Genomic DNA, 19,544 nt, shown 5'->3' with positions numbered 1-19,544 from the left:
TCTGTGTAATGTGTGTGTGATGAAGAGTGCTCTGACCCCCTACAATGGTATGAGTGGTGCTTTAAAACAAATTCAATTCATGTGAGAGAGAGTGGTTATGGAGACTTGAGGGGCACTCTTAAAGGGTGGTAGTGAGGGAATCTGGGGTGGTGTGGTCATTGGAGGGCGCCAACAAAAATGTTTGCACCGGGTGCCGCCAATGCTGGCCCCTTTACTCATTTCTTGCCCTTTTCGGGCTATCTGGAACCATGGGGATGGGGGGTGCTCAAGGCCTCCCCCACAGTCCCTGCAGGAGATGGCATTGCTCCAGCAAGCAAAAAGCTGCTTTAAATAGCAGCTCCATGCTTGCTGGAGCAGTGTTTTCATCTGTCACCCTACACGCAAATCTGGCAAGAGGCCCTGTTTGACAGAGCCAGCTGTTAGAAAGCGGACTTTCTTTGTTTTTACTTGGTGGAAGTGGTCAGCTCCCACCAAGCAAAAGAAACCAGCTATGTCCTGAGGGTGGGCGCCCAGGGACGTAGCAGGAGTCAGCACTAGGGGGTGGCGGTCCTCAAAGGACCCCCTTTCTTTTTTTAAAAATGTTTTTGTGTTTACCCTGGGGAGGTGGTGGTACCCAGGGATGCACCCCCCCAACACTACAATAAACCATGCCCCCAGGCCTTGGCCCACCTGGGGGCTACAAAATAATGAAGAGCAGTAGCCTGCATTTTGTTTTAAAAAAATAAATGTACGTAGATTTGCTGTGACTCCTGCAGAATTGTTTTAAAGAAAATGCTTATTGCTCTAGTTGGGGGCCCTCTGGGGCCCCTGCACCAAAGCTAAAGGGACAGAGTGACTCTACCCTGGCCCTTTTCTTTTTTTTTTAACCTTTTTCCTGGGACTTGGCTGAAGCTGAGTCCCAACATGAGTGTCAATGCTTCCGTGTTGAAGTGTTGGCAGTCAATCAGATCTCAGCACGAAATCGGGAGGGATCATAAATCCTTTGCGTCCCTATATATACAAATTTGTTTTTTCTTTAATTTCTCAAAAACTACTGAATGGATTTACACCAAATAACAACAAGGGCTCTTTCCGGACCAGGAGTTACCTTTCTGCCACATTTGATGTAATTCCGTCCAGTGGTTTAGGCGCTTATTGCTGTTCAATTTTAACATTGGAAATGCTCTAAATTTGACCCCCATTTTATATTGGCCCCCGCTTGACGGATCACCCCAAAACTTTCCAGACAGCATCTCATGTGACTCAAAATTTTGGGGACCATTTTTTGAATATTCGTCAAGCTGTGCCAAAGATATAAGTAACACAAAACAGCTTTTTCTATAGAAACTAGGTCCTAACTATAACTACTTAGTGGCGACCGCAAATAGATAATAGTAAATACAAATCCATAAAACCCCAGAATTCCCCAACCCATACCCACAGTAAACCCTTAAGTTACCCTTGCCACCTAGAAACCCATACCTACCCTAAAATTACCCTAGCCAACCAAAAACCCACACCCACCCTAAACCCTAAAATTACATTTGCCACCCAAAAACCCATACCCCACCCTAAACCCCAAAATTACCCCAGACACCCAAAACCCCATACCCACCGTAAACCCTAAAATTACAGTTTCCACCCAAAACCCCATACCTACCCTAGACCCTGCACTTACTCTTGGCACCCACAACCCACACCCCACTCTAAACCCTAAAATTACCCTTGCCACCCAAAATACATACGCACCTTAAACCCTAAAATTATCTTTGCCTCCCAAAACCCAAGCCCACCCTAAAATTACCCTTACCTCCCAAAAACCCATACCCACCCTAATTCCTAAAAATGTCCACCCTAAACTCTTCATAAATAGTTCCCTAATATATATGTACTTACCTAATACTTACATTTAAAGCACATATGCCTTTACCATTCATACCTTTAAAATGAAATTCGTTGTAAAGGCATATGTGTTGTAAAGGCATATGTGTTGTCATTTCCTGTGTGGTAAAGGTTATACGTGGTAACAGCACTCGCGTTGTAATGGCTGCATTATAATTGCAATGTGTGGTAACAGCCACGTTTTAATGGCCGTTTTCCACTTGTGAATATGAATGGGCTTACTCTTTTGTGGGTTGGTACATGTCCCTTCCTAAACCATTCCCTAACCAGCTCTTAAACAAGCTTACTCCTCCAAAAAACCCTCCCATTTAGCAGTATGTATTTCCTATTTTCCAGCCACTCCGCTGCCCCTCCCACATTTACTACTAAAACGTAGGCATACCTATGCGGAGGGCTCTGCAGTCGGGGCAGATATCTGTGCATATTAGATAGAAGAGGCGAAATACAGAGCTCTAAATGTAGTTTTGTAAATGTCATTTTGTAGTAAGTGAGCAGTACTATTGTAGTACTACTAAACGTACTACAAAATGCATTTTGTGAACAGGCCTCTAATCTGTAAAGACTTCAGTGAGACAATTTGTGGGTATTATTGAAATATTGCACCTTTAAATACAATTATCAACATTTATTTTGAAGGTTCTGGTAGGATACTTAGAAGGTATCTTGGCAACATCAAAACAAGTGGAGACTAGACAATTAAGTGTTTTAGTGTGTGCGTGTGTGTTTCTTATAACCTAAGGCCAGGAACACTACAGGTTTTGAAAGCCAGTAACATGTTTACAAAACACATATTTAGATAATTAGCAATAGTGGCCAAGGTCAGGAGCAAAAACTATAAAATGATGACCTGCGAGTCCCACACTGATCCATAGGAAGGGCAGCAGCATGGGTGTTGGAGTTGGCACATGCCATCCCATAAAGAGGAACTATTTGTTTATGTGGCTTTCCTGCAAGGATAGGCCACTTATGCATTTTCTGGATTTTCTAGATCCATTTGTTAACCCAGAAAGGACATGATGGTGTAAATTCATAAAAATGAACCAAACATTTTGAAAATGAAATGACTTCTTGCTACCAAAGTAAGAATGCATTTAAGCTACAAGCCACTCCTATTTACTTTTGTATCCTATCGGTCATACCACTTCACACTCTCAGGTGCAGCACAGCTACTGCTTGACTCCTGTAACAAACCTATTTGTCCAGGAACTATCCTTATGGTTATTAGATGCCAAGACCAAGGGGATGATTTAGTTTGGCAGACAGAGTTACCTTCCAGACATTACCTCTGGCATTCCAAGAGCTTCCGACTGCCAAATTAATAGATGGCCATCCCCATGGCCATCTCCAGTGTCATGGGGGTTCCTGTAAATATAGGAAAGGTTGGAAGTATGGTACCGTCAGTCGGCTGTCAAACGTTCCAAATGTTTTTTTTTTTTTAAACACAAAAAACAAACTCGCAATGTGGAAGTTTGTTTTTGAAAACAAAATACTAATGGTACCCACACCCTGGCAATTTTCTCTGTGGGGATAATTTTGTGTTTTTCCCTATCCCTTGTCGCCAAGTTTTTCCTACAGGGGCCCTGTCAATGGAATACTTAAGGCCCATCTGTCTATAAACGAAGCAGGTGGATCAAGGGTTTGGCGGGCAGAGTAGTTCATCCGCCAAACTCTAAATCAGGCCCTAATTTATGAATTACACTGGTAAGTTAGCTCACTGGGTTAAATTCTAGGTCATTTAGTTACATGTTGTGATGGACTATGAGGGAGCAGACACACCCAAAAAATGGTGTTCCTTGTCTACATTCCAAATGGAGGCCGGGGGAGTCACTGACAGTATCATACTGTGGAAATCCTGAATCTCGTGCCACAAGAGAGGCTCCCATAATAATTTTAATGGACTCTTACTACCCTTGCCATTGTCGTGGCCTTTTGAGGAAACACCATCACTACATCAACGAACCTCAATATGAACTCAGTTGGGATTCTCACTATAAAAAAGAAGGCGGCTAAATTGTTAAAGACATGTACAATAGCATTTAATGTTGTTACAAAGTTCTACAATTAAATTAAGGGATAAGGGGTAATTTAATAATAATTAAACTTAAAATGGTTAAGGTTAAATAATTAGTTAGTAATTGGACTAATTGCAACACACAAAGTTGGGAAATGGTTTTTGTTAATATGAAGTTTGGGATAAGAAATATTAAATTGTTCCTTACATTTAATTCAATTAGTTAGGGATTATGGTTTATAAATAGGCTTAGGTTACGAATAGTTAATTTAATTCAATTTAATTTAAGTTAATTAAGAGGGAGTTTAGGGTTGGCATGAGAGTTATGTTAATGGTGATAATTAAATTTGAGCACATGTAATTCATGTTAAGGTTAATAATAACATTAAGGTTATAATTCGGTTAACCAAATATGTATGTAAAGAGAAATTAATTACAACTAATTTTTTTTTTTTTTTTTTTTAAAGTTGTAGGGCTGAGGTACTAGTTTTTAAGTGTGCAAAAATACATCTACAATATACTATACTGGATTTTGTGGCTGGCGATGTATCGGCACTAATGTAAATTGTGCTTAAAATATGTAACGTCGAGGTAGTAACATAGAACTTTATATTTGTGTTCCTTCACCCCCATCCTTCATGTTTTGTCCTTAGGGAACACAGCGCCAGATTGTACATGACACACCAGGGCTTTAGCTGCTTGTGTGTAAACTAGGGTTACACACCCTTTCAAAAATATGCTTAGAGGTACTGTTATACCAACTTGCCTGGGAGAAAGGAATTTTTGTAATATTCTTTCTTTGTATCCGTGAAATTGCATATCCAGGAGTAAGATGATGTCCGAACCCCACCATCAATATATATCTACTGCTTCGTATGCCCCTGCTCTATTAGTTGTAATGTACTAAATTATATTGACCAAGCAGATAGCGAGAGTGCCCTTATAAAAATTGTCGAAACATATAACCACTGACAACACTTCTAATTTTTATTTCGGTATTAAAGTGTCCATAAAGGCTGAGTAAACGTGTTCATCTTTGACCTAACCTCATGATCTTCAGTGCCAATGATTTTCACTAAATGCAGTGCATGGGAGAGTATGAACCCTGTTGGCTACATCTGGTCCTTTGAGTCCAGCAAGTGGCCTGCATCCTTCCAATGGTCAATACGAAAAACACAGCAGCGATCGCTTGTCCACACTGACGCTGCACTATCCAGTTATATGCTCTCTTTGGTTATGCACTCAGCCTTTCCATAAGAAAATTCTAATAACACAGAAGCAAGGGATTACTGCAAACATGGCTGTTGAACATGGCTGACTTAAGTCCAAGGCAAATGTGCTCTGCCAACCAAGTTCACCTCGATAAATATTGAATACTTTTCTTGTTCTTCATCTTTGAGGTTTCAACAATCTCCATAACAATGCTATTCCCAGAGTTCTGGCACCTTTGTGCATGGTTAGGACTGTAGTAAGCTATGGTTTATGCATACAAACCCTATCTTTGGTAATCCCTTGTCATGGATATCCCTTGTGCTCAACACCATGATCTTCTAATCTTGATGAGTTTAGCAGAACTTCTCAGCTTCTGTCACTGGTGGATCCTCTTTACTAACTGCAAGTGAGAACCACAGCTATGACAATTAAAGTCCTTCTTCTTGTCTGAGAGACTTATGATACCAGTCCATAGTTACCCTTTCTCCTCATACAGCTCGGAGAAGGGGACTGCAGCTTGGGTGAGGAATAGCCTTTTGTTTGTTATAGTTCAGAAAAGTAGCTCGAAGAATTGACAAACGTCCTACAGGCTAGAGGTGCAAAAAGATACCAGGATGCCATCGCATCTACGGCCCAGGCCACTCTGTCTGTGAACAGAGCTACATCCACTGTTTCATGTCTTTCGGTGAACAGGAAGTACCATAGGGTCAGCCACTGGAATCCAAGTTGACCTTCTTGAAGGTGTACAATGCTGATACATTCCTTCTGGCACCTTGTGTGGAACTTAGGAAGAAGACTGTCAATTAAGTGGGGGTGGAACAGACGCAGCTCCATCCACCCTTTGTAGAGAGTGGCAGGACATACGATGGAAAACTAAGCTGAAGTGGTGTTGGAAAAGGTAATCCCTGTAGTTGTGATGAAAAGGGCAGCATGCTGGGAGCAAGCATGGATGTCTGATAGCCATGGATGGGAGAGTAATAGTTTCCAGGAAGCCTGAGCAGGTTAAAATCCAGCTGTGAAAAAACAGAAAGAACATTTGTGAAAATAAGTCTAAATGTAATGGAAGACATCATAAAAAGAAAATCGATAGTAGTCTATATATGTGTGTGTGTGTGTGTATATATATATATTTATATATGGAGAGAGAGAGCGAGCAAGAGCATACGTTTGGGAAGGGGGTAATACTATGTAGTATGGTTTAATATGGGCCAATATTGCCATCAAAGTTTGTTCTAGTGACAACAAAACCTTTGGGGCCAAAGGTCTCATGGCTTTTAAATTTCACCAGAATCTGGAGATGGCAGCGTAGGGCCGTATTATACCTGGAAATAGTTATGCTTTGTTTTATATTACATGTTTATTTTGGGGTAGTTAACTTGAAAAAGGTTTTTACTCCCACTTTAACCTTTGTTTTTTCAGTGAATTTCTAAGGTTTTGATAAAATAAATTAAAAATTCTACTGACTTACGTATAACTCCACTTTACCTTTTGCTTTTTTGTGAATGTACATTTTTATGTATTTTTTTTATGTAAAGTAAGATCTTATTACGATTTGTCTGCAGCCAAACCCCAGCACAGTGCCCAACCCCCGCAGGCAGCTAACCCCCCCCCCCCAAAGTATATGGGGGCCAAGCTGGCTCCCACATGAGTATTGCAGGGCTAGGATGATCTTCATTTTTTTTTTTTTACATTTTGTTCACAACGAGTGTCCTTCCGGGACCCCCAACAAGGCCAAGAGGGTCAGGGAATTTTTTAATACTCAGGAACAAGTCACCTAGGGCCAGATGTAGGAAACGATTTGCGACTCGCAAACGGCAAAAATGGCCGTTTGCGAGTCGCAAATGTGAGTTTCCTATGCAGAAATGCATTTTGCGAGTCGGGACCGACTCGCAAAATGCATTTTCCGACTCGCAAATAGGAAGGGGTGTTCCCTTCCTATTTGCGACTCGCAGTGGGATGCAATTCCATTGGTCGCAAATGGAGTCGCAGTTACCATCCACTTGAAGTGGATGGTAACCCACTCGCAAACGGGAAGGGGTCCCCATGGGACCCCTTCCCCTTTGTGGCTGGACCCCATATTATTTTTTCAGGGCAGGTAGTGGTCCAAGGGACCACTCCCTGCCCTGAAAAAATACCGAAACTAAAGCTTTCTTTTTTTTTTTTAAGTGCAGCTTGTTTTCCTTTAAGGAAAACGGGCTACACTTAAAAAAAAAAAAAAAACTGCTTTATTTAAAGCAGTCACGAACACGGAGGTCTGCTGACTACAGCAGGCCTCCATGTTTGCGAGTGCCTTGACTCGCTATGGGGCCGCAATTTGCGACCCACCTCATGCATATTCATGAGGTGGGTCATTGCGACCCCATAGCGAGTCGCAGTCGGTGTCTGAGACACCGTACTGCATACCAATTTGCGAGTTGCAAATTGCGAGTCGCATGGACTCGCACTTTGCAACTCGCAAATATTTTATTTGCTACATCTGGCCCTAAGTCCTATCATGGTTCCCGCAACATTTCTGTTCATGTTGAGGCCAGCCAATCAAAACTATTGGTCTGTTGGACCAATCTTGGCTCCACTGGGCCGAGGCAATCAGACTGTTTATTTTGACATTTTATTTCCCGCTGTAGGCCCCCAGTACTAGATATCACTCACTATTAATTTAACCTTAATGTATCAAAAATGGCTGAACAGATTTACAGCCAATCACAAAACGCATGCTTACTGAATAAAGATCTAGCTTTCTCTCAAAATTGATGAAATGCTGTTCAACAGTCTCTCTGTTGCCCAAATATCCCTATGGAAATTGCATTGGGAAAATAGTGGTTTGGGACCTACACTTTTCTCAGCCGCCACATAACGTATCAGCCTAAAACTTTCCAGCAAAAAATGCTGAAGTGGATGGACTTTAGGTTTTAAAAGTTTTGCAAAGATTTGTCAAACGGCGCCAAAGTTATAAGCAAAACAAGAAACACTCTTCCTATGGAACTGTGACCTACACATAATTACATACTGGTGATCTCTCATGTGCACTGTATGTATATTTATACACACACACAAATGCATATATTTTTATGTATGTGTGTCTGGGTGTGTCTGTGTGGGTGAGCCACTGAAAGCCCCAAGTCCATTAGGAGCCGAACTTTCATCCTGGCTTCTACCTGCCTCCCTCCCTCCCTCTACCCAGGATGTTGCTTGTTGGCCAGAGCTGCAGACAATGGCAATGGGGAACCAGGTTCAAGTCTTGGCATCTGGGCAAGCCACTCAATCTCCCCATGCCTATTAACAATGAATGCAACCTTGTGTAATGTAACTGGTGTTCATATAAAGTGCTCTAAGTACGTGCTATATAAAATCTCAAGGAAACTGCACAGAGGTAAAAACAAAGCCTTAACACAAGGAAAGACAAATACATAACCATATACTAGCTGACTTGCACAAGGTGAGTCCAGAAAACCTGGATAAATCGTGGCTTCCCTGCTTAACTTGTGTGATCTTGGGCAAATATTTTAAAATGTTAGTAGTAAGAAAACAAATATTTTTGATTTAATCGACTATAATGTTGATCATTACACAGCTTACATGACAACTGTCTTGTCTACTTAATTCACTAATGGTTAATGTTTTAAAACGATCACTTTTAATAAGTACTTCTCAGTGCAGTGCTATAATGTTGTGACATTTTATTGTTGAAGCTTCCAAATTTTAAACAAGGGTTGAATTTTGAAGAGACTATCATATTTTAGGTGATGTTAGTTGTTTGAATTACATAGCAAACATTTTCAGGGATCTGCCCGTGCACAGAGTCCAAGATTTTAGCCACACACTTGTTTCAGCCCTGGCTCGCCTTTCCGTGTATATATCCCAGTAGTGGTCATCATGTTTCCACAGAAAAAGCATTGTTTTTCCTTATAACTTTGGCACCATGTGATAAATGTTAATCAAAGTTTCCAAAAAAGTGCTCTTTCTTGCCTAGTTTGTGCATGGAAAGTTTTGCTGCGATCTATCAAACAAGGGCTGAGAGAAAGTGTGGGTCCTAAAATGTATTTTCCCTATTCCTTTTTCCATTGGAACTTTAGACACGGCTACATTCCCAACACCTACACTGATGTACACCAAATTTGGCAGAAAGTGTGCTTTTGTGTAAATCCGTTCAGTAGTTTTGAGCAATGAATGCTCAAAACTTTGTATGTATCATGCAGTGGAAGATCCGCAGACCTGACAGTTCTCAAGCCGAGATCTGGTTGGCTGCCTCCACATCAAAAACAGTCCTATAAAGTAAGCAGGTAGGGATACCTACTGGGGCCAATTTTGTTTTTTAACTTTGCTGCAAATTTGTGAATCTACAGTAAAATTAATAAAAAATGTTTGGGCTCCTGTACTATAAATAAAACACCTCTCCGGGGTGGGGGAGTCACAGTACCCAGGGGAATTGCACATTTATTATTTTGGGGGACAGTGGTGCATGGCCCCCGCCCTAAGCCTCTAAGAAGCCCCGGGTACCCCATCCTCCCTGAGCATGAAAAGGCCTGGGGACCCCATCCTCCAGTTCTGAATACAAAATAAAGGTGAGGAGGGTGCGTGGGTCCCCTCCACAAGCCTCCAAAAGGCCTCAGGGACCCTATCCCCCGGAGCTGTCATTTTCATAAAGGGCAGGAGGGCCCCCATCCCTGAGCTTGGAAATTACCCAAGGGGCCCCATACTCTGGGATGCAACTTAGATAATGAGTAGGGGTCAAGCAGCCCCATCCCATTGACTTTCAATGGCCCGGTGAACCTCCATTCTCCGGGGCAAGCGCAGGGACGGTGTCCAAAGGTCCACAAACCCAAACATTTGGAAATGCTGTGAGGACCAGCAGGAAGTTCTGCGTCTCTCTACCCTGTGACATTAAAAAAAAAGAAAACAGTTTGTCTACTAGGTCATTTCTTAAAGCACTGGCATTTTGCAGCTTGAAATTTTTTAAAAAAGGAACCCAAAGATGTGTTGAGGTTTGTTTTTAAATAAAACTTGATTATAATTTTTAGGACAAATATTTTTTATTAAACATTGTTGTGAATTAATTAAAAAAATAAATTTCATTAGGCAATGGGTCCACTTTTTATATTTTGGTGCTCTGACCCTTTGACAATCTCAGTAGGCCTGGAGGTTTCATGCAGGGCCTGGCCCGCAGCCGATCACACACCAGGCAAGGTCAAAGGATTTGCGTGGCATGGAATCACCTATGCATGAGGGGTTGAATGCAGGGCTTGGCTGGAAGCCAGGTCCTGTGACCAGTCCCACTCTGTCCTTGGCCAAAGGCCGTGCGGAACATGGGCTTGATTGTCAGTGGGGGCTGGATGTAGGGAATACAGTTTTCAATGTACAAACCACTGAAATTGACCATCTATAGTTATATCAAGTAACTATAACTTGTGCCCTTGACAGACACTGCTAATTACCATACATATTACATCACTTATGATATGATCTATGACATCATTGATAGCATCACTGCTACTTCTGAAATATCATCAATGATGCCAAAACTGTGCATGGCCGGGGGGAGCGAGTGAATTATAGTTACCTTATGGTACGAGTTATAGTATATATAGAATTATAGTAATATATCTATATATCTATATATATATATCTATACATATATATATATATATATATATATATATATATATATCTATATATATATAGATATATATATATATATATATATATGTATAGATATATATATCTAAAAAAGAAGCAGAGAGCTCCGGGTAGTTCCCACGTTTAGGTGGAGAGCAGCTTCTGTACAGACCACCCTACACTATCAGCAACACTCTGAATCTGCTCACCTCAAATGTCTGTTTTCCTAGCAATGTTTTTAAGAACAGAATTAGCACAGTGCCATCCACACTCCACTAGAAAGGGACAAAGGGCCTCATAAGGAGTTTGGCTTCTGACAGGGAGGTTGCCACCACAATGGCTACCTCCCCGCTAGACCCATTAAGTGTTCCCGCTAGGCTGGTGGGCAAAAACCTCAGAATGTTTGTTGCAGCTGCTGTTATGTGACACAAGGGAACAGTGAATCTTCTTACATCCAAGGAGCATGGGGACAGTACAAGAGGAGAAAATGTTGCTCTCAAACATGGGGAAAATGTAGTTTTCACCATGGTATCTGCAGATCTGCTAGACAGACACAAACACTGTCAGCATCATTTTCTTATTCACTGGATCAAGGGATGTATCCTTGTATATACTGTGACACACAGGAAAAGGGGAGAAGATGGTATGGCAAACTAAGGAATGTTTCCCAATCCTTGTGTTGATGTAAAGGTTGTTAAAATGAAAAGCCTCCACAGTTGGTTGCATGTACATGAGGGCCGGACATGGGTGACGGCGTCATGAAGCAGGTTTTATACCTACCGGGTTGAGCACAAATGCAATTCTTATGCCCTCACAATATTTATCCAAATATGTAACAACACCTAAAAGTACAGTGTAATTAAATAACAATACATCCTCAAACCATTATTTGTAACACTTGTATTTGCACATCAAGTGTGAGGTCAAGAGCACAGCATCTGATGTGTGACTTAGATGTTTATGTGAGCTTTATGAATTATGGATTGCAGTTCCAACCATAATTTGCACATTTCACTAGTTTTCTGTTTTCTCTGTCAATTTGTACTAAGGTTTTTTGTAAACATATGTTAATGTGTTATAACTAAAGGTAACCATAACTTCAATTTATGCTTTGTTTTTTTCAGAGGATATATATAACACACACACACTTAATAAGGTCCAATAGTCCAATATTGCCATTGAGCGGTACTAGTGACATCATTAACAAATGAGGCTGAAAGCCAAGAGGTTTAAAAATGTTACCAGAATCCTGAGAATACACCTGGTACCAATCATGTATTTTTTGTATTAGATTTCTTTGGTGGTAATTAGCTCAAAACAAATGTGCCATTGGCAAGGGTCAGTGGACTTAGACAATTCTTTGCTGCAACAATTACTCTATAATTATGGATTCACAACATTTGAATTTCCATTTAGGATTTTAGATAAGTTGACACACACCTCATCTTGGACAACTCCTTGAGTCAGCAATATCCCTTGTAGCCCCTGGCTCTTCAATGTACCCTGGCAGCAAAAGTCATTGACAACAGAATATTTTGTACCTTCTGATTCAGTACAAGGTTCATTGTTTGCTTATGTGAGAAAATGTATACAGGCATGTAAAGCAAATGACAATTTGCAACCAACAACCTCTATGGCCCATTGCGGTACACAGAAGCGTGATGTGGTACTGTGCACCATACTGCACTCAATAGCATTTGGCTCTTACCGGGACATTAGGCTTTGGAGCTGGAGTCATGTCAATTTCCATGAGGTTTTGCAAGCCTCCAAAGTTGCCAAGCTTCTCATATTTTCTCCACTTTGCTCGGCGGTTCTGGAACCATATCTGTTTAGAGGTGGGATACAAAATTAGGGTCAATGCAACTGTTCTCTTTCAATTTCAAACTGATTAGGTAATTTTTAATGTACATCCAGTTTTTTAGAGATATCTAAAAAGAGTCAATATGTGTCACTGGAGCATGTCTTCACATTTTGAAAGATGATCTGTGACCCTAGCAGCTCTTCCAAAACATGCCCCCACAGGCTAGGATGCACTGATCTGGATAAACCTGGTCAGAATCCACTCTACAGGTGAATCAATACCATTGATTCTTTCACCCAAGACTGTAATCACTGGCAGCGATGGGAAGTTTTCCATTGGGTTTGACACATACAGTGTACAACAAAACCGATCTGCTCTATTTACCTCTCTGAGTATAGATACTCTCCAAGCTTCTTTGTGACTATTAAAGGCAATGTAATTTCGAGCAACCATTGCAAATAGATTATTTTGGGAGCGTTCAAAGAAAATCTGTTTTTGAATGTATATGTTTATGCAATCGATTTTGTTTGTGCTTTATCCTAAGGTTTCTGTCGGACTTGCCCTTTCTGCAGGGACACCCCCATAATATTTGCCTTCACCCTCCTGTTTTCTGAGCCTGTTTTTGTTGGCTTTCAGGACTCTGCACACTTTACCACTGCTAACCAGTGCTAGCATGTGTGTTCTCTCTCCTTTAAACCTGGTGAAATTGGCTTACATCCAATTGGCACCTTTCATTTACTTGTAAGTCCCTAAGAAAGGTATACTACATATTCCCAGGGCCTTTAAATACATGCTACTAGTACAGGTAGTGGCAGTCATGAGACATGTTTAAAGGTCTACTTATGTGGGTGGTAGAATCAGTGCTGCAGGTCCACTAGTAGCATTTCATTTACAGGCCCTAGGCACAGGTAGTATAAATACATTCTACCATATTCTAAGGAGAGACCAAAAGCACTTCTTTGCTGGTTAGCAGTGGTCAAGTGAGAACACTCCTAAGGCCAGCAAAAATGAAGTCAGCAAAACTGGAGGGTTGAAGGCTAAAAGTTAGGAGGAAAACCATGCCAAGGATGCCAGATCTAACAGCTTTCAATTAGAAGCAGGTAGGAATGTCGAGTTTGGTGTCTAAGGAATGCTATTTAAGACCCTCTTGATTTGGAAAATCAGCTTTTAAGTCACAAGTCTGAAAATTGCACTTTTAGAAACTTGGCATTTTCTTGTCCTAACCATTTGGTGCTTGAAGCCTGTACCCTGGGTCACATGACTTAGGCCCTTGTTACGAGTCTGGCGGCCTTGGGATCGCCAGACTCGCATTGGCGAACAGACCGCCGCCAAAGCAGTGGTCCGGCCTCCACAATATGACCGTGACGGAGCCGCCACGGACTGACCGCCTGCACCACCAGGTTGCCGCCGGTCGACATCCTGGCGGTGCTGGCGGTCTTAATACTTGGCATCGGCAGTGCAGGGGCCCCCATGGACAGCCCCATCGTGCTTTTCACTGCCTGAATTACAGGCGAAGGAATGTTATTGTTCTTTTGCCTGTACTTTTCATTTTGAATACTTTTAGGTATAATGTATACCTCTGTTGAGCTGGTGTCCGGAACTTCGATAGAAAGCCTAGTCAGTCAATCAATCAATCAGTAATTTGTTAAGCGCGCTACTCACCCGGTAGGGCCTCAAGGCGCTGGGGGGGAAGGTGCTACTGCTTGAAGAGCCAGGTCTTGAGGTGCATACTGAAGAACAGGAGGTCCTGGGTCAGACGTAGGATGACGGGAGGGAGTTCCAGGTTTTGGCGGCAAGGTGGGAGAAGAATCTGCCGCTGGTTGTGGTACATGGATAGGGAGGACGGTCGTGAGGGCGAGGTTGGCGGAGCGGAGCTGGAGTGGCGGGATGTGGAAGTTGAGACGCTCGTTGAGGTAGGCAGGTCTGGCTTTGTGGAGAGCCTTGTGAGCGTGGATCAGGAGTTTAAAGATGATCCTTTTGTTGACGGGGAACCAGGAATGTTGCCAGGTATACTTTTGCAATCCAAGTGTAACACAACTTGGGAGGGGCAGAGGGAATGCACACCAGTTTACACCTGACCCATAGTAGAAGTTTGGACGTTGCGAGGATGATTTATGATTATTCCTGGAGTTCCAATATAAAATTGGTTGATTTAGTAGAGTTTCGAGCTCACACGTTTTGCAGAGTACAATTGCCTAGGGTTTCTTGCATTGGATGAGTTTTTTCCTAAATATTTAAAGGAAAAACTGACAATATGGAACCACCTAATTAACTTGTTCTTCCACTGATACTGTGCATGCTACAGTTTTCATCTTGGGCAGTATCCTGAAGGTGTCTGTTCCTATGGTTGAATGAGGTGTAGCCGGGAGTGATTATACAAAGTCTTTAATTTCAGCCTCCTATCATTATTTCATATGTTACTCTATTTATGCTAATCCATTTGTCTACTATCCATCCCATGGCTGGATTTAACGATGGAACTGTAAAATTATTACTTCATCAGAATGAATGAGGCCGATGGAGTGATCTAGATCAGACTTTACATCAACTTTGGGTTCTGGATTTATTGATTATTACTTTCTCCTTTTAATAAGAATGTTGCTATAATGGCTGCAATTCAGAGCTACCACTGCCTTTAGAGTTACTCGGGCTTTCTAAAAATGTTTTACTTCTGTTGGTTTTATTCCCAATAATTGCAGTATCTCTAACCTGCGTTTACTGATCAAAACACCCTCTTCAGGCATAGAGACATGTTGTGTAATTTGGTTTAATTAGGTCTCTTTTTGAGATCAAGAACAGATTTATAATGGCATCCAGAAATGCTACAAAGTTACTATCTTGAGCACGTGCTATTTTAACAGCATCTAGGACATTCATAAAAAAATCTGTATCCTTGTGGCTGTAGCTATTCACATTAAAGGATTCTTCTGCTGATAGAAGAATCCTTTGTTGCTTTACCAATCGGAAATGGGCTTTCTTCTTTGTTATTAGCAGCATTACTATTTATTCACTATTCGGCAGCGTATCTAGGACCAACTCACAATGCTCCACCTCAGTTACTACTTCTACGTTTGATCCAATAGGTGCTTTGTTCCTCTAATTTTTTTACTATGTTTTTACTCATACCTCCATTAAAATCTGCTTAGTTAAAATCATCGCCCAACTGGATAGAGTAGCAATCCCTCTCAGTCTTGCCCATCTTTTCAGATATGTTAGATAGTAAAGCAGTAAAATATCCCAAGATACCTGAATTAACTTGATCATCAAATCCATAAAATAGAAAAATGAACTACATACGTAGACCCAATGTATGATGTTGTCAAGCACTCTAAATAGTGCCAAAGCTCTTAACAGAGATTATAAATATAAAGTAAATATTTAGTACAATATGCGATTATAATGGTATACCTGCCGGGATTACATTTTTCAATATTTAAATTGAATCTCTTGTTGCCTAACATAATTTGGGTTTCTTGAGTAGGGCATGAGTGCTCAACATTAGACCAAACGGGTCAGTGACATGCCAGATTTTCAGGAGAACCCCTGATTATTCAGAGTTTGTAAATATATAGCGTCAGAATCTGGGCATTGTCCACCAACACTGGACAGCTCTCGTCTAAAGGAGGGAAAAGACTTCAATAGGTTCACTATCACATGGTTGGTTAACTCGTTTTCACATCCTTTTCTCCCTGAATCAGTATGTTGAAGGAACTGGCCCAGAAAAGGTGTTTGCATTTTCAGCTCTCCACTTTGGTTCTTATTTAAAGTTAGAAAGTTCAAACCCTATTTCCATTTTACTCATACAGATATGCAAGTGGTTATAATTCCTGTCATATGAAATTAAACCGCTAGAGTCAATGAACTACAGAAATATTTATTGAAATTATCAAGTACCAAAATTAGGAGTTTTGTTTTTTACAAAGTGCAGTCAATGATGGTAGCAACTCCATACGAATACATAGAGTGGAAATTAAGTTCTTCTTCATGTTGTACTGGTAAAATCATTTCTTCATTCCTCTAAAAAGCTTTGCCGTAATGCGACTCTCCAAGCTAAACAGAAAATAAAAAATCTAGCGACCCCCAGCCAATAAGTCTGGCTTTAATGCGCAAGATGCTACTGTTTTTCACCTCCCTGGGCCTGCATCGCTGATGCCATGCAATGCCTCATGCTTGTGGAACAACAAAATAGGGCTAAGACGTAGAAGGCACAGAAAGATGAGCCCTGTCACGAATACTTTTTATGTATTTGCCTATGCTTGTTTTTGCGCCTGCTGGCACACTGAAGCCAGAACTATTTTCATGCCAATGATTGTTTAAAATGCCATATGCCAGGAGAGATTAGCAGAAATTAAGACGATCTGGGGTTTTGCCATCCTGGAAGTTGTAGGTGATGGTATTGAGTTTAAGGCCACAGGTTTGCGAGGGGCTGCATGAATGGACATATCCTTACTATATCTCCGCTTTTAATCTGCTAAATTGATCATAGCAAGCCAGTGAAAAATAAAGCATCTCCCAATGTGTAAACCAGTGGAATGGGAAATTGGGGATTATCCTAGCAATTACATGGGCAGTAGTAATGTTAAAACAGAAAATAAAAAGATTTGCAAACCATTGCTAGCCTACATGCTAGAGAGAGTACTGAAGTACTGCCAACTGAGAGTCAGAACATTGCAGCTCCTCACATAACTAACAAGCATTTGCAATGCAATGGGTCTCGCGTTGCTCGAATTAGAGCTATTAGAGTTGTAAATTCCTAACTGGACTTTTCTTGCCACACAAACTGAAAATAGAAAGAAACAGATTACATAAGCGTGCCAATTCAAATTGCCACCGCCGTCGTGAGCGCAGAGGGAAAGCGCAAAGGAGAGACACAAAAGGAAAAAGAAGTTTGCTTGGAGTCAAAGTTATCGGCAAAAGTGGACATGTAACAGGGTCGATGGCCAAGGCGGTAACATAACCGCCCCAAGGAGGGACAAACATAAAGCATTGACCAACGAAAACAAAGGATTTTTGAATGGCAAGTCCATGAACGAGTGATAGTGATGGGCGTGTGGTGGGCGTGGTTAAAAGTCCAGATACATACCAACATGTCAGAAAAGCAGCGCTTGCGCATTGCTACGCTCAACCTAAAAAGTACATATTTATGGTTTATGAGAAGCTGCTGAATAATTGATACTCCCATTCCTATACCATTCGACACAAAGAACAGGGGGCACATGGGCTGTCCAACATTAATGCCCAACTCCTGGCTATGCCTATCAGTGAAGCTATGATTTATTTAACTTAGCTTTAAAATCAAGGTGTGAAGCTAGTACAGCAAACCATTTGTGACAAAAATAGCTAACACTAGCCAAATAAATGGGACATTCTTAACATGAAGACACAGGACTGTCCATTTTAAGAACTGTTCACTTTTGTAGTCCAAAAAAACAGTTTTTGGTAGCATATTTCAAGGAAGGAATTGTGCCTGCCTCTAGGTTGTTCTTGAAAAAAATCAAGAAAGCATTTTTTTTTGCAACATAACACATTGATTTGAACCCTTTGTACTGCATTACACCACTTCGAGTAGATTTAATGCCAAATAAACACAGTGTACAGTTTATGGGGGGTGAGTGCTTTCCTTTCCACTATGTCACTCAATTCCTACTTTCTGTCCTGCTTGTTGAACAAGAGCGTGTACTAAACATATTGTCATGTTGTCACAGTGAGACTCACCTAATATATTTTCTTTTGGTCAGGAGTATGCTGAGAGGCTCTCTGGCACACTGCAGCATTCTATGCTAAGTTTTGTCAGTACTTTTAGAGTGCATTATTACCGACACAGGTGTCCTGGCGCAAAGGCCATTTCCATAAAGCATGATGAACGGCAAAGACAGAAACATACTATTGAGCCTATAGTGAGGACAGCAGAGAAATAGTGAGTTGCAATAGTGCATTCCGTTCAAATTAGTCCGTTGGGCCACCAAGGGACAGAGAGAAACCGGAAAAAGTGGTACATTTCTCTGCAAGACTCACAGCAATTAGACACAGGTTGAAGATAGCTGACTGGACTGTCTAGAAAGGGGTAGTTTGTTGTCGATTTAGAATCTGAGGTTTTGAACCGACTCAGCTGGACAAGGAGACCCATAGGGGGCTGGCCAAAACTTCGCAGGTAATGTCAGTGATAGACTATTATCAGTGCAGCACAGAACTTCAGTTTCGGCCATGATACATTTCTACGATTTGTCTGACAACCAAGAATCAACTGCTGTCATACACTGATGAAACATGTCTAAAAGAGGCATCAAATAATCTACAGATATAAGCAGTTGCATATCGACTGCATAATTCGTGAGGTTCACACCATGAAATCTGGTGAACTGCATTAGATGATGAATACAAAGGTTAACAGGCATTGGCAATGTCAACAGGTCTCAGCAAAACGAGAGCTATAGGCGCTGGCAATGTTAACGCATTTGTGTATGGCTCTGGGCTGGTTTTATTACATACACCAGTGGTTCCCAACCTGTGGGACCCCTGGGGGTCCGCAAAGCCTCCTCAGGGGGTCTGTGACTGCTTAAAAAATGTAATAATATTAGGTCCCAGCGATCAGTAATGACTCAGTGGGGGTCCCCGGGTTCCAATAATGATTCAGTGGGGTCCCCGGGCCCCAGTATTGATAAAATGGGGGTCCACAGAAGTCAAAAGGTTGGGAACCACTGACATACACAGTGCATTAACACAGTTAACGCCTTTAGTTCTCGGATTGTCGAAAAGGTATGGCATAGCTTTGTGCACCACGGTCGGGGTACGAGTCAGCTGAGTAGAAAATGCAATCCTGCTTCGAAACAGTGGCAGCACCCACACTGTGGTAATCCCAGTTGATGCTGCACCTCTTCTCGTCAGCAGCCAGATTTCGGTCCCTGCCCAGATCATATATGTGCATAAAAAGTGTGTTGGAGAACGAAGGGTCAGAAACACGAACGCTTGTTTAGTTTGTTTTCAGCACTTAACACGAGGGTTTGTGCTTTCAGCTGCTCCACGCTC

At 41.5% G+C, this 19,544-nt stretch overlaps 1 protein-coding gene across 1 annotated transcript in view; it reads right to left on the bottom strand.

The window, feature by feature from the left end:
- Window positions 1-4,890: 4,890 nt before the first annotated feature.
- The window catches only part of LOC138288490 (intestine-specific homeobox-like), an 82,732-nt gene continuing 68,078 nt past the window's right edge, over window positions 4,891-19,544 (bottom strand). Inside the window, exons 4-5 of the mRNA XM_069230042.1 lie at window positions 12,426-12,542; window positions 4,891-6,117 (exon numbers count right to left, since the gene is read on the bottom strand). Of these exons, the coding sequence (XP_069086143.1) occupies window positions 5,908-6,117; window positions 12,426-12,542 (327 nt within the window). The 3' untranslated portion in view covers window positions 4,891-5,907. The remainder of the gene's footprint in view (window positions 6,118-12,425; window positions 12,543-19,544) is intronic.

This window comes from Pleurodeles waltl, chromosome 4_1 (genome assembly GCF_031143425.1).
Source record: "Pleurodeles waltl isolate 20211129_DDA chromosome 4_1, aPleWal1.hap1.20221129, whole genome shotgun sequence".
Lineage (NCBI taxonomy): Eukaryota > Metazoa > Chordata > Amphibia > Caudata > Salamandridae > Pleurodeles > Pleurodeles waltl.
This window is presented reverse-complemented; position numbering and strand designations above follow the sequence as displayed.